The sequence below is a fragment of the Lissotriton helveticus genome, chromosome 12, assembly GCF_964261635.1.
Source record: "Lissotriton helveticus chromosome 12, aLisHel1.1, whole genome shotgun sequence".
NCBI lineage: Eukaryota > Metazoa > Chordata > Amphibia > Caudata > Salamandridae > Lissotriton > Lissotriton helveticus.
The window spans coordinates 584,182,293-584,205,052 of NC_136073.1; the positions used below are offsets into that span (position 1 = coordinate 584,182,293).

The following is a 22,760-nucleotide window of genomic DNA, read 5'->3' on the forward strand; positions in this document are numbered from 1 at the left end:
AAATTTCACTTATTAGTCATTTCATTCACCTAAATTCCACAGTACATAGCACTTGCTCAGTATTTAATTTGTACTAAAATATAGTAATATATAGACGCACTAGATTATCTAGAACTTGCGTTTTCTCCATGCACTACTTATACTATTTTATATTTTAGCACTTATACCATCTAAAAGAATATAATTTACAATATTAGTTATGACATCGTAAATCACATATTTTGTAAGAGAGCTTCGTAGAGTGGCAAGTTATAGTCAATGTAGGTTGGATACTTAGGGGCTCATTAGTATAGCGGGCGGACATTGTCTGCCAGACATAGCCCCGGGAAAGGGGACCGCCCGCAATGCATGCAGCGGTCTTGCAAGTACAATTAGAATGCACCCGCCACACCGGCGGGCGCATCCCGCGTTTTTAACATTGCGACGGGCGGTGATGAAAGCCCCGCCAGCCGCAATGCCAAAAATGCTAGTTGTGCATTTCAATGCACAACGTGAAAGGCACCGCGCGGTGCATGCCACATTATACATTGAAATGCAGGGGGGTACCATAGGTACCCCCCATGTGCACCCCCCACCCCCCAGGAACCCTAGGGCCCGCTACGGGCCCCCAATGTTGAAAACCACATGCCTTTCTGTGGCGGCAAAACCCCACGTGTATCTTAATATGGGTAGACTTCGCCACCATATTAACAGCTTTTCCGCCTTGTCGATTCATCGACCGTTGGAAAACCGGCGGACGGTCTTTCCCTCTGCTGGGGTCCCCCGCCATAGTAATATGGTGGAGGGAATTTGCATGCAGGCGGGAGGAAATGTCGGGCGGATTGCCACCGCCATGCTGGCGGTGGTTCTCTGCCCAACATACTAACTGGCCCCTTTGTGTTTGGAGGAGTGAGAGTTACAATAATTTGAAGATGTTGCTTACATTTTAAATTAAAGAATTAAAATGTTTGTATGGTTTAAATTTGGTTTGTACTTAAAGAATAAATAAGGTCATTCATTTAAAGGTGGAGCTTGATTTACTTTAGACTTTGTAATGTTTGTTCATTTTAAGTTTGGTGTGTTTAGAAATAATAAGTAAAGTTTTCCTAACTTATTTAATTGAATTAGATTTTTAATTTAAAAAAAAAAAATATGTTCAAAATCTTAGCGTTTACTGTCTTTGAGTGGAGTGTCACTGAGTGGAGTGTGGTCCAGTAGCGTCGAGGAAAGTGCCAAAGTGTACTGAGGAAGACTGGAGTGTCGTTGAGTGGAGTAGAGTAGAGAGGAGAAGAGTGGAGAGTGGTACAGTGGAGTGGCATACAGTGGAATAACGTACAGCAGAGTGGAGTAAAGTGGAGTGTCAGAGTTGAGTGGTGTAAAGTGGAGTGTTGTAGTATAGAGTGGAGTGGCATCGAGTACAGTGGAGTATATTGTTACATAATGCAGGGACATGCTGTACAGAGTTGAGTAAAGGGTTATACTTGGAGTGACATCTTGTACAGTACAGTGGGGTGTTGTGTCACAGTGTTGGAAACTGTTTTAGAGTAGAGTGCTGTAAACTGGGGTGTAGGGGAACAGAATGGAGTAAAGGGTTGCTCAATGTAGTGTAGGGGCATACAGTGGAGCACAGTGTTGTATAGTGGCACAGAATGTAGTAGAGTCTTGTAGAGTGGGGTTTCATGAAGTGGAGTAGAGTGTGCTAGAGTAAGGCAGTGTAGAGTAGAGTACAGTAATGTGCCATAGAGTGGGATAAAGTGTCATGTAGTGCCATAATGGGGTGTGAAGTGTGGGTGTGGGTGGAACTATCAGAGTTTCTGAAAAACTCCACCAAATTCTGCAGAGTTCCACGAGCGCACAGAGTAATGCTCGGCCAACTCTACTTTAGGGATATTACACAGGCATATTACCCTGGAGTTGCTTCCCACTTTTCAGCACTATGGATGGGGATCTCATTCACCTTCTTGAAGCATCGTCCTTGTTTCAGCACCACATACAGGTAGCTCACACTAGTATAGGCCTACAGGAAAGGACACTCTATTCAGGAAGCATTGATCGACTGAATGGTTAGCAGTAGCACGATGGTTAGGGAACCTCCATGTTTCTCAAAGCATTTGCCTCAGTTAGCACACCATGGACAATGAGCCCCAGATCTGGCAGACCTTCGTCCATCCATCCACACACCCCATGATGTTTGTGTTTGTTTGAATATGGCATAATGCACAAAAGCATTGGCAAGCTGTCCCTGCCCCTCAACACAAAGGCCACCTCCCTTAGCTGCCAACATCCCTGTACTTTGTATTACACTGCTCTCTTTTGCAAACTAGCCATCTTTTTTAACCACTATCCAACTTTCCCACAGGCTCACCTTTCTCAGCTCGCTGGTATGAGCCCTCATTTGCAGCCTCCCCAGGTCAAGCAGATCCATCGCTAACACTGCCACGCCTTCTCAAAGAAGGTAGGCAAATCCAGACAAGTGTGCATGCGCACTGTAGACAATGCCTGTTTTTTCTGTGATGTCCATCTTTAAATGGTATTATTTCTAGCATGATTAACATTTTTGTCACTAAAAGCCCAACACACTGACATAAAAAGAGAAAAGGACGTTCATGCCCAATTGATTATCTCATCAGACTCCTTTGCTGCCAGCTGCCCCCAGGGGACATTCCTGGCGGCTGACATGACTGTGTGGGTAGCTAGCGCCTGGAAGCGTGCCAGTAGAGTGACATCACTGCCTCGGCGTGGCTGCCTTCATCAGACTGTCCAGTATACAGGGCCACATCATGCAGTCTGACTGCACCAAAAGCGCCAAAAGTGCTGCGCTGCTTACGTCCCTGGGCTTCCTGATTTTCATGCTTTGAAGAACCTAGCAATGGGGTCGGCGCTGTGGGCACAGAAAGACCATGTGATCCTCGCCCAGGAAAAGGGCAGAGACATGCTCATTCTGGTGCACACAATGGGCACCGCCGCCCACTGCTTACACAGAGTACCTAGAAGCTACTGTTCAGAGGTACTGGTAATGTTTTTATAATTTAAGAAAATACACAGTAAATCAATCAATGGGACGCATGCCTATCCCTGCTCACACCTCCATGGTAAAGCGCTTTTTGTTTAGTTTCATACTTGTGTGAGTCAGAGTTGCCCCTTCTGCCCCCAGAAAGCTGCAAACATGTTATGGCCACAACTGCAGCTGTGCAAGAAAGGACTGGGGATGGCATGGAGGAGAGCTGTCATCTCCTGAACCAATATTTAGAGTTTGTGGGCATGTCTTGGGAGGGTGCCCCAGCCAACACCGGGGTAGGAAGCATGCAGCAGGTGCCCGCTTCAGGGTGCTTTTCAATGATAGAGGAAACCACCCTCCCAGGAACCTTGCACTGCTGAGTGGCTAAGTTGGGTGAGCTAAGCAGTGAGGGTGCCAGTAAAACTCCACTCTGTGGCGGAAGCAGAGTTTTTGCTGAACTCCATGCACCAACAGAGCGTGAGGTTGGCAAAACTCAGTGAATTATGCCAGGGGAGCGGAGTTTACACCCAGCCCTAGTAATGTACAATACAGTAGTGTAGCATAGAGTGGAGTAGCGTGTTCTAGAATAGAGTGGCATGGGGTTGAGTAGAGTGGAGTGGCATAGTATACAGTGGAGTAAAGTGTTGTGGAAATGATGTGTAGTACAGTGGTGTGGACTGATGTGTTGTAGAGTGTCAGAAAGTGTCGTAGAGCAGAATGCTACAGAGTAGATTAAAGTGTTGTACAGTGGCATGCAGTAGAGTGTGGAACAGTATGGTAGAGTGGAGTGAGATAGGCTGACAGAGTTGAGTGACAGAGTAGCGTACAGTGGAGTGGCATAGACTACAGTAGGTGGAGTACAGTGGAATAGTGTTTTTAGAGTAGAGTATATTAACAGTGATGGAGTGGCATGGAAGGAGTCGCATAGAGTGTAGTAGAGTGGAGGGGAGTGTGTCAAAGTGCCATAGAGTAGAGTAGAGTGCTGTACCCTGGCATTGACGGGAGTACATTGTTGTGCAGTGTAATGCTATATAGTGGAGTATAGTGTGGTACAGCAGAGGTGCGTAGACTGTGGTTGTTTGGAAGACAGTAGATTGCAGTGAAGTTGGGTAGAGTGAAGTGATGTGAAATGAAGTAGCATACAGTGGAGTGGTGTACACTGGAGTGTCAGAGAGCGGAATAGCAGTGTGAAGTTGCATACAGTGGAATATCGTAGAATACAGTGTCGTACAGTGAGTTAGCATTGACTGTAGTGGAGCAGAGTGGAGTGGTGGACAGTGGAATAGCATATGGTGGAGTTCTCTACAGTGGAGTGGCATGAGTGGGGTAGAGTGGAGTGGTCTACAGTGTAATTAGGCATAGTAGAGTAGCCTACACTGAAATAGTGTACAGTGGAGTAGCATAGAATGGAGTGGCGTAGAGTGGAATGGCATAGATCAAAATACCTGACAGTGAAGTGGGGTACAGTGGAGTAGCGTACAGTGGAATAGCAAACAGTGGAGTGGCGGACAGTGTAGTGTGGTAGAATGGAGTGGCGTAGATTCAAAAAGCATAGAATTGAGTGGCGTAGACTGTAGTTGCATGCAGTGGAATAGCATATGGTTTTTGTTGGTTTTTTAATTGAGTTTCATTAACCGTAATTCTCAGGCATATTACAGCCATACATTTTTCATTATATTTCACAATGTTTGCCATAACATCACAAATGTTTACCATATGTTTTAACACAGATGTTACAAAAAGAAAACAGCAAACACAAAATGAAATTCAAGAGTTACAGAACTGGTGCTATGCAGTACCATGTTTCCACTTACAAATACAATGCTGTCAGGTGACATGTATGATATAATAGTGAAATATTATATTTGACACGGTGCTGTCCACACAAGTACTAGAGTCTTATACCGCATCTGGGTGTTCTAACAAATAGCATGTAAGCGGGCCAGGATGTTTTTAGGTCTAGAGGCCTCTGGCAGTTCCTCTGCATAAGTGTCCAATTGTTCTTTGCAATAAACAAGCTCTTTCAACCATTGTCCCACCTTAGGTGCTGTTTTCCCACCCCAGTGTTTGGCAACCATGCATTTTGCCAATAGGGGACGGACAGCCACAATGTGCCTGTTGCATGGTTTAAACTTTTTTACCAGACCCAGTAGGCATATTTCGGGCGAGCATTCTACAGTTTCCATTATAATCACCGTGAGTGTCCGGGTAACATTCATCCAGAATTCGTTAATAGAGCTACATGACCAAGCCAAATGTGCAAAATCTGCCCCATCCACCGCACTTGGCATCCTCGTGCATCCTCGTGCAGCCCATATCTCTTCAACCTCATCGGTGTATAATACATTTGATGCAGAAATTTGAAATGAATTATGCAGAGATTACAGTTGGCTGTGAGGTGGCCGGTCAATGCACAGCATGTTACCCTATCCTCCCAGACCAGTGGCACATCTAACGGTCTATTACAATTGTCAAAGGAGGTGGAGCTTTTCACATCTATTTCTCTTTGGGAAGTATTGTACAGCCGAGTAATGAGCCCTGTAGATTCCCCCACTTTTAAAGCGATTTGTAATGCTTTCAACATTTTTGGCTCCTCTAGGAATCCTGGGTCCAGCGCCCTCACAGCCATTCACAGCCAGGTGTAAACAAATCCCCACATCGGACTGTATCGGGTCCCCGCTGCGAAGTCATTTAGGGATAAAAAACTTTCCATTTAGGTACATGTACCCCAATTTAGAAATGCCCACACCAAACAATATACTCAATGCTCCCTTCTCGTGTGTAACCGAGATATCCGGGTGTGCTAATATCGGCATGGCTAGTGCATATACATTTTCGTGTTCTGCACGAGTACCCAGGGCCCACCACTGCGCCAACAGTGCACGCAACCGTATGGAACTCTTTCTTGTTTCCCAGTGTTTTGTGTTGTGGTACCATAGCCATCAATGGGATTGGATGTGCGTTGGCAGGTAACGCTGGGGGAAGTATCAATAATGTACAAATTTGGGCTTTGCGATCGCTGCCGGGTAGTGTAGTCGGGCAGTGGCGGCAATGCAGGGCAAAGTTGCGGCAGGGCTCTCGCTAGCTGTGGCGGCAAACAGGTCAGTGTCCCAAAGTTACAGCAGGGCTCCCGCTCCACTGGAGCCCGGTGTTCCTTATAAGCGCCTCCTGGCGCTTAGTAGACGTGGTGGCGGTGTGCGCGCCGCGAGTGCTGCCAGGTAGTGTAGTTCGGCGGTGGCGGTAATGCAGGGCAAAGTTACGTCAGGGCTCTCGCTAGCAGTGGCGGCAAACAGGTCAGTGTCCTAAAGTTACAGCAGGGCTCCCACTCCCCCGGAGCCGGTGTTCCTTATAAGCGCCTCCTGGCGCTTAGTAGACGTGGTGGCAGCGTGCGCGCCGCGAGTGCTGCCGGGTAGTGTAGTTCGGCGGTGGCGGCAATGCAGGGCAAAGTTGCGGCAGGGCTCTCGCTAGCGGTGGCGGCAAACAGGTCAGTGTCCCAAGGTTACAGCAGGACTCCCGCTTCACCGGAGCCCAGTGTTCCTTATAAGCGCCTCCTGGCGCTTAGTAGACGTGGTGTCGGTGTGCGCGCCGCCAGTGCTGCCGGGTAGTGTAGTTCGGCGGTGGTGGCAATGCAGGGCAAAGTTGCAGCAGGGCTCTCGCTAGCGGTGGCGGCAAACAGGTCAGTGTCCCAAAGTTACAGCAGGGCTCCCGCTCCACCGGAGCCCGGTGTTCCTTATAAGCACCTCCTGGCGCTTAGTAGACGCGGTGGCAGCGTGAGCGCCGCGAGTGCTGCCGGGTAGTGTAGTCCGGCTTCAGTAGTAGAGAGTTTGCGCTTCTTGATGATCTGACCTTCCTGATAGTTCCAGTTTTTGAGCTAGGTAGCCAGGGGATTTGAAGTGGAGGCCTTTGTGCGTCAAACAAGCAATCTTTAGTTGTATTCTTGATTCGTAGGGTAACCACTTTAGAGATCTTAAGGCTGGGGATATGTGTTCATTTCTTTTTGAATTAGTGATCAGTCTGGCTGTGGCATTCAACGAAGCCTCGAGCGGGGCCAAAGTATATTTGAAGAGGCCACTGAGCGTTGCGCTTCCATAGTCAAGCCTCGGTAGGACAAGTGCTTGTACCACCTGCTTGAAGTCATCTTGGGGGAGGAATGGTTCTAGGTTTCTAAGAATCCGCATTTGGTGGTCGGCACCCTTGCACATCATGGTAATATTTATTTTCATATTCAAGTGCGAGTCTAGGTAGATTCCAAGAGATAATAAGCGGGAACAGTTGAATGTAGAGAGATCTTTCAACCAGAAATCAATCTTGGGGGTGTGCTTAGGATGGTAAATAAGAAGGAACTCTGTTTTGGCGGTATTCAGCAGGAGGTGGTTTTCGGTTAGCCAGTTTTGGATAATCGTCAAGGAAGAATTGAGTGAGATGAAGTCTTCAGAGGAGTTGATTTTCAGATAGAGTTGCGTGTCATCCGCATACATATGGAAAAGAATGTTCATGGATGATAGAGCGTTCGCTAGTGGTAATAGGAAAATGTTAAAGAGTAAGGGAGAAAGGGCAGATCCTTGCTGGACCCCCATGGAGACTGTAGATGGTTGGGATAAGGTATCATCTATACACCATAATGTCTAATCCTGCCAAATATCATGTATCCATTCAGCATTTTGGTGCTACGTGAGATACAAAAGTCTATGGAAAATGTATTGGTGGAAAAACATGTTTTGTTTCTCCCTTAAGCAATCACAACAGGAAATCGTATGCCTGGGAATCCTAACTATAACAATATATACATATATTGAAAAAAGCAAAGGTTACAGTGATATTATATTTAGGCTCAAATTTCATATGCACAAAACAAGTAATTCATCAGTTATAGTTACCTGAGCTAACTACAACTTATGCCCTGTAATGCACTGCGTATGACCTCATATATTACATTAATCATGACATGGTCAGTGGCATTACTGGTGACATCTCAAATGGCATCACGGATGACATCATCCAGTGACTGTAAGTATCTTCTAAGCGTTTATGATATTAAACATGCCTACTAAGGTACTACACAATTTAGATTAGTATCATTTGTGTACTACTGAGTGAAACTGTTTCTAACATATATGATGTGAGTGACTGACTGGATACATCTGTGTGTGAGTATCTATATGGGTGTGTGAGTTCATGTGTCATTGGCTTAATGGGTGCATAAGTAGGTGTGTGACTAGCTGTGTGGGTGAGTGGCTGTGCGAGTGGCTGTATTGGTGAGTGGGTGAGTCAGTGGTGTGTGGGTGAGAAGGCATGCAAGTGACTGTATGGGTGAGTGAAAGGGTGTCTCAATGGCTGTATGAGCGAGTGACTAGGTGTGCAAGTGGCTGTATGGGTGAGTGAGTAGATGTTTGAGTAGGTTTTTGGTTAACTTAGTTGGTGTGTAAGTGGCTGTATTGGTGAGCGAGCATCTGGGTGAGTAGCTGTATGGATGAGTGAGATGGGTAGGTGAGTGGTTGTATGGGTGTATGCATGGGTATGTAAGTGGTTGGTAGGTGTGTGAATGGTTTTATAGGTTAGTGATTGGCTGAGTTGAGATGCTGTATGGGTGAGCAAGTAGGTGTGTGAGTAGCTGTATGGGTGAATGGTTCAGTGTGTGAGTCGCTGTATGAGTGGGTAGGTAAGTGTCTGCATGCCCTAATATATGAGTTGCTGTATTGGTGAGTGAGTGGGTGGGTACATGGGCGGCTGTCGGGTGAGTTAGCAGTTATGTGAGTGGCTGTATGAGTGAATGGATGTGTGAGTGGCTCTATGGATGAGTGATTGGTTATGCGAGTACTTGTATGTGTGTGTGAATGGTTATGTGTGAGTGGGTGTATAAGACACTCCATGAGTGTATGAGTGGGCGTGCGAGTGGTTCTGTGGAGGTTATCAGCAGTGATGTCATCAGTAATGTCACTGACAGTGTCATGAGTGATGTAATATGAGAGGTCATAAGCAGTACATTGCGGGTCATAAGTTACAGTTACCTCAGGTAACTATGACTGCTGAATTTCTCTGGTTTTGGTTGAGTGAAAGTTGAGCCTAACTGTAATGTCCCTGAAACCTCTATTTTTTCAGTGAATTTATAAGGTTTTAAATTGTATTTCCTAACTGTATCCTGTAACCTTTCAGAGTGGGTGTGATGAGTGCCTGTGTGGGCATTTGAGGGTGTGAATGAGTGGGCCTGTGAGTACGTCTATGAGTGTGGGTTTGTAGGTTTGTGAGTGGGTGTATGAGTGGATGTGTGAGCACCTGTGAGGGGGTCTGTGAATGTCTGTATGGGTCTGTGACTGACACTATTGTCTGTGAGTGGGCATGTGAGTGGGTGTGTGAGTACCTGTGAGTGGGTGTATGAGTAGTGCAATGGAATGTGGGCATTACTTTGGGCATTTGAAAGGGAGAACTACGGACTCTGCTCTCAGCAGCAGATGAAAAGAATGAACCTCCTCATTACAGTCACAACAGTCACAACGTGAGATATTGTGCTTGAAAGAAGCAAGGATGCAATCACCTCCATCACTGATTACAGATAGCTTTTCACAGTGGAAATGCAAAGAAAACAAACTTGCTTTGCCTTGGCCATGTACAAAAAGTTAGGATGATTAGTACTTTACAGAAGTGGAACTTCAACTCTGGCACCTGCTTTGTTTATATCTGTAAGTGTTTCCCGTTGAGGTTTCATTTCTGTGAAATGAGCATTGTGCCAGAATCAATCCTGACCTGCATATTTATCCAAGAAGAGGCCACCGTTTTGTGCAACTGCTCTATCCAAGTGGAGTACTTTCTACTGGCTAATTAGTAAGTGCTACCTCATTGGGTAAATATGTAGTGCGTCTTCTACACTAACTTTGCCAAACTGATTGCTCCTCGCGTGTCTTCATCAGATAACTTTACCAGGTTACCTATTTATCTTAACATATTATACTGATAATTATCAACCCGTGTGCTAAAAATAGCACATTTTCTATTTTTATTTCACTTTTCTATTTTTAGCACACGGGTTGATAATTATCAGTATAATATGTTAAGATAAATAGGTAACAATATGGCTATTGTATCTTTTACAGGGGTCTTATTAGTCTTAAGATTGAAAGTCCTGAGGATGGCCTTGAAGATTAGTCAACCATAAGGCCGAAACGTCGACACATCAGTCCACATTCTTTTCGTGCGATTAATCCTGCACAATGTTATTTAAGTTATTTTGGCTCAGTTACGTTGTGTTAGAACTTAAAAAAAGTGGACTACAACGCAAGTGGTGTTCAAAGAATAATTGATATATATCTTATCCACTTGTACATCATTGAATATTCTTGATTTTTAAAAAACACTGTACCCCATGAAATGCATATTTGATTTATAAAAACGCTTTCCACAAAAACTACTTCCCGTGTAGCTTTTCATTACAGTGAGCCATTACCACTTTGTTTATCAAATGAGTGTTGTATTAGATATCAAACAGGTGTCTTAATTAATTTAAACTGATCCTAAAATCATTAGCAGTAAAATTTGATCAGCTTCCTGTTTTCAAATTAGTTTGAACATATACGCAAAATAAATCCCTGGCAAGCACCTTTGCATTTACGAGCTTCAACTCAGGCACAAATGAGGGAGGGGGCCCGGCCTTTTATGTTTTTTTTAATATGGGAGTGGCAGTGCAGCCCCATGTGCAGATTTCCGCCCCAGGGACTCCACCCCCCAGGGCCCGACTTTACATTTTTATTTTTAAATAGTGGAGGGGGCCACACGGTCTCTCCTCCCCTGACCAATTTGAGTCTTGGGGATATTTTCTCCCGGGACCTGGCCATTATTAAATGGGGGAGATGGGCCATGAGCCTCCCCCCCCCCACTAAGGGCCCATTCGAACCCTAGGGCCCCCATCCCCCGGGGCCTGACCATTTGCCCTGGGTGCCCCTAGTTCAGCAGTCTTCAATCTGTGTAGTGCAACCCCCAGGGGGGCCATGGGGTCCTGGGAAGGGGGTTGTACAGTTCAAAGCCTAACTTCTGCCTGGAACGCAAAATGTGCTTTTCCTTTTGGACAAAGGCCAGGACCCTTCATTCTGATCGTTAAAATGCTTTAGCTGAAGTTAATGGACTCTCATGTGCTGGAAAAAGAAGAGGCCGGGTAAAACAATCCTTCAAGTAAGTGTTCTTGCCAGGGCACCTGCTTGCTTGAATGACCGGAAAATGTGTGCTAGGAGTTAATCTGCAAATGTAAAGGGTGCTTGGGAGTGGTTCTGGCTTTAATTGCTTGAATCACTCCAAGCATTGTGATGGCAAAGATGTGTTTTTTTGCATAGAGGGTTTACAACTGGGCTGTGAACTGCATGCGTTTAAGCATAACTGCATTAACACAGTGCTTAGTACCCCTGAAGAGGTGTTGAAGGGACAGGTATGCAAAAAAAACAAAAAAACATTACTTATGGTCTTATATTACTCAAATCTACATTTTTGAACCTCCATTTTATTGTAAAACTATTTGCACAGTTTGTAGCAGTCTACATTATAATGTGTGTAATGCAAGTATAAAATAGCGACTTCCACATTCACTGAGCTTTCTGTCACAGTCTGTGACCTCATAGCACTAAAAATACACAGGTCACTATTCTCGACTGCACCGACCAAATTTAATTCTGTGTCTACCTGGTTACACACAGACCTCTATAGTGCATTTAAATAATTGAGGTTTCATAATGTACCACAGTGCATTTCCCATTGAGTACATTTGTTTTTTATTTAAGCTACCCATTGTTTTATGTGTAGCTACTTGATGGTGAAATACGTATAAAACTAACAAAATATTTTGGGGCTAATTTATAAGAGGCTTGCGCTGCTGGAGCATCACTTTTTTTAAGCTTTGGTGGCACAAGCATCTCAATCATATCTAAAGCAGAGCAAGGCACTGTGTTGCCTTACACTATGTCAAGTAGGCGTTCCATAGGCATTGCAGTGGGTGTTCTCACGCAACACCCATAGATATTGAAGCTGCCCCAGATTTGTAAAACCATGTAAACCTGGGGCAGCACCAAAACCTTACATCTCCCCACAGCAGCCGTAACAAGGAGAAATGTTTTCATTTCTCCTTGTTTTTCCTCTTTCAATGTGCGCTCCTCTTTCTATGTGTGGAAAACCCCTCTTAGGATTCTTTTTTTGCAGGAAGGTGCCCCTTCCTGCACAAAACCAATCCTGCCTATGTTGGCGTTAGGCAGCAATTTGTGTGCCAATGCAGGGGGAAAGGACAGGAATGCACCTCATTTCATAAATTAGGTGCATTCCTGCCCTTTCACATTGGCGTAGGGCAGCACAGCAAGAAGACTTGCAGCGCTGCCCTGCACCAATGACTCATAAACAATGCTCTTTGTTTTAGCCACACCTTTGACCACGTCCCCAAGCTCTCTTACTGACCTTTGGTTTGCTAAACAGAGTTTCATTTATTTCCCCAATGTGAAAATGATTTGCTGTGGGAATTGGGGGTGTTTATGGTTGTCGATAGTTGGCAATGATGAGGAGGAACAAGTTCTAGAAATTTTTGTCAGGAGGGACTCCTTACCCTTAACATTCTTTGACAAGGGGTCTCGGCATCAAAAAGTTTGAAGACCTCTGCCCTAGGGCAACAGTGTGCTATGGGACTATGGGGGGACCCTCAAGGCCCCTGCGGTCCCTTCCAGTTCCCTGACTCCTGCCAGAGCCAGCATTGATTTCACACACAGGGAGCTGCTAAACATGCATACCCCTGTGTGTGAAAGCAATCCTTTCACCTGTTTTCCTGCTTGCTTGTCAACAGGCAGGGAAACAGACAAATGCTCAGCTCAGCAAGTGAGAGCATTTCTCCACTCTCGCTTGCTGGAAGTGGAGTGTTTGCTGTGACTTGACAGGAGCTGTCAAAGCTCCAGTCAAGCCACAGCACCCAGATATAGCCCAGGGACACAACAGGAGCCGGGGGGGGGGGGGGGTCCCCAGGGTCATCATGGCTCCAGGAAAGGGGCATGCTCCCCCTTCTTTGATTTAGTAGGGTCTGCCCCAGGGAGGTCGTAGTTCCTGGGACCAAGACCAGCGAGGGAGGAGGGCTGCACGGCCCACCTCCCATTTTTAAATTAGAATTTAGAATTAGAATTTGGTTCCAGGAAGGTGGTTGTTCCAGGGGGGTCTGTGAGGCCCCCATTACAAAGAAAATAGCCCTGGGGACATGGTGGTGCCTGGCCAAAAGGCTCTACGTGCCCCCCAATTTATGTACCATTAGCCCCGGGAAGGTGGCAGTCCCCAGGGACCAGGGGGGTCCCTGTGGCCCCCAGTTAAACAACATAAGCCCTATGAAGGGGGTGCCATCCATGTCCCCCTCCTTTAATTTGTGTTAGGCAGCATGCCCCCAGGATATGGCCCACCCACGGAGCCCGTGCTTTTTTTTTCTTCAGCCGGAGCTACATATCCAGCAGGACTCCCACCAAAAAATAAATGCTTTTTGTTCCAGGCGTGGCCCTTGCAGGACCAAAGAGGCCTAGGGGGGGGTCAGGGTATTCCTACCCTGTACCTTCTCTTTTTTTTGAAGTTTTTTTGGAGACTCAGCAGAAGTTGAGTCCCAAAATGGCTGCCAACACTTCCTGGTTGCCGTGTTGGCAGCCAATCAGATTTGAGCACAGGGACTGTCAGATCCTTGGAGGATCCATGTCCCTATATATACAAATTTGGATGTCCCTTAATATTTTCAAAAATACAGAAAGGATCTACACTAGTTTACAAAAAGGTCCCTTTCTGGACCAACAGCTACCTTTGTTTCCAAATTTGATGTAATTCCGTTCAGCAGTTTGGGCTGTAGTCATGTCTACTGATCATCAGTGATATCACCGACTATGTTATGAGTGATGTAATATGTGAGGTCAAAAGCAGTGCATTGCGGGGCTCGTTAGTTATAATTAGCTCAGGTAACTAGAACTGCTGAATTTCACTGGTTTTGTACGAGTGAAATGTGAGCCTAACTATAACGTCTCTGTAACCTTTGTTTTTATCAGAGAATGTCTAAGATTTTGTTATTCTATTTCCTAACTAAGACAGCCCTATAACCTTTGGTTTTTCAGTAAATTTTTAAGGTGTTTTAAATTCTATTTCTTAACTGAAACCTGTAATCTTTGAAAATTAGTGTGTGAGTGAGTGCAACAATGTCTCAGCAGGTGTATGACTGAGTGTGTGAGTGTCTTAATGGGTATGTGCCTCTGAATGGGACTGCGTATACCTGCTTAAGTGTATCACTGGGTGTGTGAGTGAGTGCAGGAGTGTCTGAGTGAGTCTTTGAGTGGGTCTGTGAGTGGCTGTGTGAGTGTCTAAGTGGGTCTGTGAGTGAATGCAGGAGCATCTGAGTGGGTCTTTGAGTGGGTGCATGAGTCTCTAAGTGAGTCTGTGAGTTGGTGCATTAGTCTCTGAGTCAGTGAGAGAGAGTATGAGTAATTGGATGTATGAGTATCTGACTGGGTATGTGAGTGAGTGTACGTGTCTCAGTTCATCTGAATGGGTAGATGAGTATCTGAATATGTCTGTGAGTGGTTGTGAGAGTGTCAGAGGTGTTCTGTAAGTGGGTACAGGAGTGCCTGGGGGGGTTCTACTCATTCTCTGCTTGTTTTGTGCCTTTATTTTGCCACTTGGTTTCTGACCTCTATTTTGACTCTTTCTGCTCATTGCTGGCCTATATTTTGCCTCTTTCTACTAGTTTCTCACCTTTCTTGCCTCTTTCTGCTCATTGCTGCCATTTATTTTGCCACTGTCCGCTTGTTTCCCTCCTTTATCTGGACTCTTTCTGCTCATTTCTGACCTTTATCTCTCTTCTTTCTGATCATTGCTGACCTCTATTTTGCCTATTTCTGCTCATTTCTGACCTCTTTTTTTGCCTCTTTCTGATTCTTTCTCACCTTTATCTAGCCTCTTCCTGATAATTTCTGATCTTTATTCTGCATATTTCTGCTCCTTTCTGACCTTTATTATGACCCTTTCTACTCCCTTCTGAACATTATTTTCTATTTTAAAATAGGGGAGGGAGGCCACACATACCTCATCCCCCTGCTTATTACGGCTCTGGGGACCCCAACCCCCGGGGCCTGGTCATTATCGAATGGGGGGGCCTTGTGGCCTCCTGCCTAAGCAGGTTGACCAGGGACCCCATCCCACAAGGGCCGGCCTTTTATTTAATTGTTTTAATAGAGATGGGGGCAGTGGCGCCTCCTCTTCCCTGGCTGATTTCGGCCCTGGAAACCTCATCATACAGGCCTGGCCATTTAGAAATAAAATGTGACTGGCTAATGACTGCCTTTATAAAAGCTAACCAAGAACGCAGTGAAATGCAGAACACAGCCACGCTGTAATAAAAACTCCATGACTGCCTTTTACCTTGGTAATCACAGCCTTTAGCCAATCACTCAGTGACTTCTTATCCACATGTTCCACGGTATACCACACAATACCACAGTACAAGATATAACTTGGTTTTTAAAGCTTATAACTTTAACACTACTTACACTATTATCGCAAACTTACCATTTATAACTCCTATGCATATTCTTGACATATTACATCTACATCCATTCACACACTTTCATGCTATGTCTGTTTCAATAACAACACTCCACTCTACGCCAATACACTCTACGGTAGTACACTCTATGCCACACCACTCTGAGGCAATCCATTGAACGCCAATCCACTCTTAGCCATTCTATTCTATGCACTCCACTCTATGCTATAATACTCCATGCCACTCCATTCTACACCACTCCACTGTACATCCCTCTTCTCTACGCTGTTCCACTGTACACAACTCCACTCTCCGACACTACACTCTACACTATTCTGCACTGTGCTACTCGACTGTATGGCACACTTCCGTGTACATCACTGCACTGTGTGCTATTCCAGTGTACGCCACTCCACTCTATGACAACCCACTGTATGCTGCTCTACTGTACAAAACTCCACTCGACACCACTCCACTATATGCCACTACACTGGATGCCAGTAAACGGAACCTTATTCTACTCTACACCACTCCACTGTATGCCAGTGGAGTGGTGTATGCCAGTCCTCTCGACACCACTACCTTCTATGCTATGCCACTGTACGCCATTCCATTCTACGACACTCCACAGTATGCTATTAGAATGTAAGCTACTACACTTTACCCGTACACTCTACCCCGCTCCACTCTACAACAGTCTACTCTACTGTATGCCACTCCACGCTACACACCTCCAGTCTATCCTATTTCACTGTATGTCACTACACTTAACCTTACTCTACTCTATGCCACTGCACTCCACATTACTCCAGTGTAGGCCACTACACTATACGCTATTCAACTCTATGCCACTCCATTCTACACCACACCAGTGTACGCTATTCTGCTATATGCCACTCTACTGTAGAACACTCAAGTCTACGCCACTGCACACTGCGCTATTCCACTGTACGCCAGTACACTGTACCTCACTGCACTCTACGCCGGTCCAATCTATGCCACTCCACTGTACACTAGTCCAGTGTATACCGCTTCACTGTATGGCAGTCCTCTCTACGCCACTACACTATACCCCACTACCCTGTATGACAATCCACTATACACTAATTCACTGTACGACACTCCACTCTTGGCTATCCCTTTACGTCACTCCACTGTATGTCACTCTACTATAAGCTATTCCTTTGTATGCTATTCTACTATGCACCATTCAGATCTACCCTACTCTACGCCACTCTAGTCTATGCCACTCCACTCTGCGCTATTCCACTCTGCGCAGCTCCACTCTTGCCACTCCAGCTATTCCACTGTACACCACTCTAATCAATGCCTCTCCACTTTAAGCTAATACAATCTACACTATTTCACTCTGACACTCCACTGTATGCCACTCCACTCCACTGTACGCCACTCAACTATACGCTATTCCACTTTACGACACTCCACTCTATGCTATTCTATTGTATGCTAGTATAATGTACCTCACTCCTGTGTACGTCGCTCCACTCTATCCCACTGAACTCTACGTTGCTCCGCTGTACACAATTACACTCTACCACATTCCATTCTACTCCACCCCACTCCAATGTATGCTATTCTACTCTATACCTCTCCACTATATATTATTCCACTGTACGTCACTCCACTCTATGCCACTTCAGGCCACTCTAGTCTATGCAAAACCAGTCTACAACACTCGATCCTATGCCACTCGAGTCCACTCCAAACTATTCCACTGTACACATCTACACTCTTGCCACTCCACTCTATTCCACTGTACACCATTCACCTCTAGGCCACTCCACTGTAAGCCACTACAATCTGCACTATTCCACTCTATGCCACTCCACAACCTACTCCACTATTGGCTAGTCCAATTTCTTATACTCCACTCTACTGTATGCCACTATAATGTATCCCACACAATTTACGCCACTCCACGCTATTCTACTGTACTCTCCTTTACTATACACAAGTCCATTGTACACTATGACACTTAACTGTGTTATTTGACTCTATGCCATTCCACTCTACCCCACTCCACTCCACTTCATTGTATGTCACTCCATATTCCGCAACTGCACCGTATGCACTCCACTGTATGCTATTCCACTCCACTGCACAATACTCCAGTCTATGCCACACCACTGCACAGCACTACACTCTACGCCACTAAACTCAACAATGTACTGTACGCCACTCCACAACACTCTACTTCACTCTATGTCAGTATAATGTACTTTACTCTATGACACGTTCCAAAAGTCTACCACACACCACTCCACTACATGCCACTCCACGACAACTGTACTCCACTCAATGACGATCTATGCCCCTAACTCTACCACACAACACTCCACTCTGTAGCACTCCTCTGTGCTCCATTGTACACTACCTTCTATGGTACGCTACTGTATTGTATGACACTACACATTACTCCACTCCACTCGATAACACTAGACTGTACGATTTGAAAGTCAAGGATAAGTTTTAGTTAGGAAATAGTGATTTTTTTTTATACATATCCAACTTAAACTATACAAACATAAGACATTCAAAAGTTATAGTTACAATTTAAATTTATAATTTACACAACACCAGTTATAACTTAAATTGATATTTTAGGCGCCACCTTCAGTTTACTATAAATCCGTCACCTCAGTACACAGTCTTGTCTCTTACCTCCCACACTACATTAACTATTACAGTGTACATGCAGAAATGTGTAAGTTGTTCAATATACATGACTAATATGTTAGTAAAGTCACACACTGGAATTGCAAGTAAAATTACACATGAGATTCAGGAGTGTGAATCCAATATTGGAAATAGAGGAAACTGTCACCTTAATTAATTTAGTTTCAGGAAGTGTTTCTTCCAATGAGAAATATTTTTCCATCCAGAAAAAAAATCATCATTTAATTCCACATCTCTGCATCTGCTGAGTTTTCCACCTGCTGGAAATTTATCATGAATACATTTTGCAGAGAGGAGTTCTCCTTGGATTCTTTGTGAATCATCGCACAGTCTGAAATTCACACTGGTACAAACAGTAATCCTGTAGTAGTGGTTTTCTGACTTTAAGAATGCTGCTGTTGTGACCTGGGCTCTTTAACATAAATATAGCTCATTGTTTCTGTACGTATGAAGACGCTACAGCAAAATGATCATTACCTTGGGATAAAAATGGCGTTTCGCAGGAAGTTTTCAAACTTCTTCTGGAAGGATCCCTCCGATGTCTCTATAAGTTGACCTTCAGCCTTCTGGCATGGGCAGCATTTGTCGTCAATGTCTTGATCTTCACCATGGCTTCCATCATCATTATCAAACCTGGTGTCAGCACTGCTGGTTGGCAGCTTTAAGCCTGCAAAATTGAGAGGAGATTAAAGTGCCAAGTCAACCTGGTTCAAAGTATCAGAGCTCAAACAAATTCTTCTGTGATGACACTTTTTAAAGCATGTTAATCCTGTAACCCCGCTGCAATCTAAAGGAGCAAAAAATGGTACCACTTCTCCACCATGTGCCTCTGTACTTACCATCTCGTACTCATACAATAGCTTAAAAAAAAGGGGGAAGTGTCACTTAGATTGGTTTATGAACTTTTTTACTTCAATGCATTAATTACATAGAAACTAAAAGGACAGTGCAGTTCATTTGCAGAGGATTTAATGATCTGTTTTGGGGTTGGTATCCCAAAAATATGAGCCATGCACAAACGTTTCAGAGTGCCACGGCTAGTACTTGCAGCCTCTAGCATTACATTTTGCACCCTTGGCACAGCCTTGCTCCCCTTGCTCTCACTTTTCATTTCTTGATCTTCCCCTAGACCACCAGCTGCAAACTGGTGGCTGTGGAGGTGTTAAGCTTGAACTAAAAGGTCCACATTTTCATAGTGGGCCAAAGAAGTGTCTTATCACTTCCACTAGGTGAATCAAAATTCATTATGAGAGTTGGCTTAAGAAAAGAGTAATATTGAAAGTGACAGATTAGGTTCAGTGTAGCTATGTTGTCAGCTAATCACTTATATAGGAGAAATGAAAAGGTATTCCTTAGAATGGAAGCAGAGGTCTTACATTTCTACGATAGTTACAGATTTTGGAGGATACTACATTCAACCAATGACTAAAGAGGGCACACAGAAGACAACTTCAACTTTATCTGGGATTAAAGGGTGGAAAGAGAGGGTTCTTCAACTTCCTTACATTGACTTAAGAAAGTTCCAGACTTGAGAACATACCACCTAAAAAAGTAAATATTTCTAGATCTGCTATACATTTACATGGGCAAATTGCTCCTGGAGAGGAATCAATTAACATAATAAATCTATCACAAGATCCAAAATCAGAGACTGTGGCTGTTGATTATATGGAGCTCACTCTTTCCCCCTCCATTGTTACCACCTCCTCCTTTCTCTCTCGGACTTCTTTAAGGGTAAAAACTGTTCACACAATCATATGGTGATAGTAATTAAGTCTATATTAGGTTCTCAAACTATCCATCTACTGGTAAAGAGGTAAAATAAGTCTAGTATAACATTTAGTCTTGGATAATTGCCAGGTTTTGGCAGCTTAATGATTCCAAAATTGAGGCAATCTTTCGAGGGACAATCATAGAATTCAACATTCAAACCATCCAGAACTTTATGGGATGCAATTTACTGGGATGACAAACTGAAAAATGTAGAGGTTATTATCATCGTTCAGGCTACACTATTGCCTCAAATAGGGACAATAGCGAGAGGCTGCTTTTTTTCTGCCAGGTGAGCTTAGGTTCCTCCAGAACCTCTTGACTATAGAACACTAAGCCTCAGTAGTCAGTGTTTTCAGAAATTCACACTTCGATTACTGATATAGCCTCTTTTGCAGCCTACCCAAGAAAGGTATTTAAATACTTCAGAGAGCTCAGAATGCAGTGGCTAGTGTAATCACTGGATTAAGACAAGAAGATCATGGAGAGGTTTCAAGTTTATTTTATTCAGCACAGTTACTTAAAACCATTGCTAAACAAATATCTCATTACATATCATCAATATTTAATGTAAAACATTAAAACCACTTCGCTAAAAAGCCAGTTAAAAAAGCAATACAAACTAATTGATGTTTGCAATACATTACTAAAATAAGCAGTTTGCTTCAACAGGAAGCACTAATAGAAGCAGGTGCTCGAGTTTAACTGAATTCGAGCACCTGCTTTATTTTATCTATTAGTGCTTCCTGATGAAGCTAACTTAGTAACTATTTTAGAATGGCGCTGGCAGCTTCCCTGCGCCATTCTAAAATAAAACAGGAGAGGGGCAGAGGGCAGAAGGGCACAACAACGAGTGTGGTAGAGGGCAGAAGGGCATAACAACGAGTGGGGCAGAGGGCAGAATGGCACAACAACGAGTGGGGCAGAGGGCAGAAGGGCACAACAACGAGTGGGACAGAGGGCAGAATGGCACAAAAACGAGTGGGGCAGAGAGCAGAAGGGCACAAAAACGAGTGGGGCAGAATGGCACAAAAACGAGTGGGGCAGAGGGCAGAAGGGCACAACAACGAGCGGTCTCGCACAAACAAAACCCCGCGAACACGCAAAGCGCCCCGCGAACACGTAAATCGCCCCGTGAACACGCAAAAATAAAAAAATCCGCAAATTCGTACGATTTTGCGAATTTAGCAAATTCGCAAATTCACGGATTGCGAATTTGCCAAAATTCGCCCATACTTAGTAAGGACTACTCTTTAGGAAGCATTAAAATGAGGCTTTTCATATGGACAGACTTAGTACAGCTAGCGTCTCCAGGGGCCAAATTACAGAATGAGAGCATTCTCATGTTGCGCCAGGGGACCCTTTAAAAAGGTGCGACCAATGTAAACAATGAAAACGCACCCTATTACCATGAATGTCACAAACTCGCGCTGCTCCCAGGTCAGTACATTCAGGTAAAAAATGGAGCGGCTGCATTACAGCCGCTCCATGTTTTCACAGTGCAGGTGGCAACCCACCTGCACTTTGAAGGGTGATTATAGATCCCCTTGTAGGGGACTGCATCCACCTGCAAGGGGATGTCTGGGGGGTCCATGGGATCCCCGTTATCCCGCAAGAGGGCTGCTCTCAGGGAGTGACAGTGTGTGACACCTTTTAGGTGTTGCACTGTCAGTGCGTCCCCTGACAACTTCTGTGCCTATTGGCCCATATCTGTAACTGCTTGATGTGTGACTCTACTCTCAATACAAAGCAGTTAATTCATGAGGAAATAATGTATGATCTTCGTGATCATACAAGTTGTAACTCACAAAATGTAGTTTATGCTATCTGGTGCACGGCAAATTCATCTATGAGGGGCAAGCCACCCAAAGAAAATCAAGGCTTGACTTTCCCAGCACAAAAGTCCTATCAAATGTAAGAATGAACACGCTTCATTGGTGTCTCATTCCATTGAATTTAATCACTCTGTCAGAAATACGCTGGCAGGTCATTAAAATGATATAAAGAAACCCCACGGGGTGGCAATATTCAGAATATGTTGAACAAAACTGAATGTTGTTAGATTTTAAGATGTGACAGTATTAACAAGGGTTTAAACACCCTTGAGGAATGCAATTCTATTATATCTGGTTGAATTCCTTTCTTAATAACTGGATTAATCCCTGTTTGCTATTATATTCCTCCAGCTCTGCCAAGAATATTAACAGCAATTTTCCAATGACAGCTTCACTGTACACAATGCGTACCCTTTTGACAGTACTTTTATATTCTATTCTTAAAATGAAACCCATAATTTTATGTGTATTTATATAGTTTAATGCTTAGGTTCCAAAACTGTGTATGAGAGAATGATATACTTGTATGAACTTATCTCTATTGCACACATCCATTACATAATCATGTATCTGTTTAATATGAGTGGATCTTCCGCTGGAAGACCTTTTATGTAAAGCATGGTGTATATATTCAACAACAGTTTTTGGTACTTCAATATTGAATTACAATAGTGGGTCTTAATTAAATTGATGCATTTAGGAATAATCCATTCTGTGTGTCCTATGTAGCATGAACCACAGGGACATTTAAGCATGTATATGACATTAGATGAATTACATGTGGCGTTCACCTTCAGTTTGATTTTGTACCCTTTCATGGGGTGATTAGTATAATTCCCGGGTATGATGTTATGACAGTTACTACAATTGTAACATGGCATGAGTCCCTTGTATGTCACAGACGATTGTGGATCACTTGGTCTGGTGAGGATCTCTTTCAAGTTGCGTCCTCTTGTATAGGCGAAGA

The 22,760-nt window shown here is 44.2% G+C and overlaps 1 protein-coding gene across 1 annotated transcript in view; it reads right to left on the reverse strand.

Moving 5' to 3' along the window:
- The window catches only part of INSRR (insulin receptor related receptor), a 673,583-nt gene that overhangs the window by 211,197 nt on the left and 439,626 nt on the right, over positions 1 to 22,760 (reverse strand). Inside the window, exon 10 of the mRNA XM_078668487.1 lies at positions 18,666 to 18,855. Coding sequence (XP_078524613.1) covers positions 18,666 to 18,855 — 190 coding nt within the window. The remainder of the gene's footprint in view (positions 1 to 18,665; positions 18,856 to 22,760) is intronic.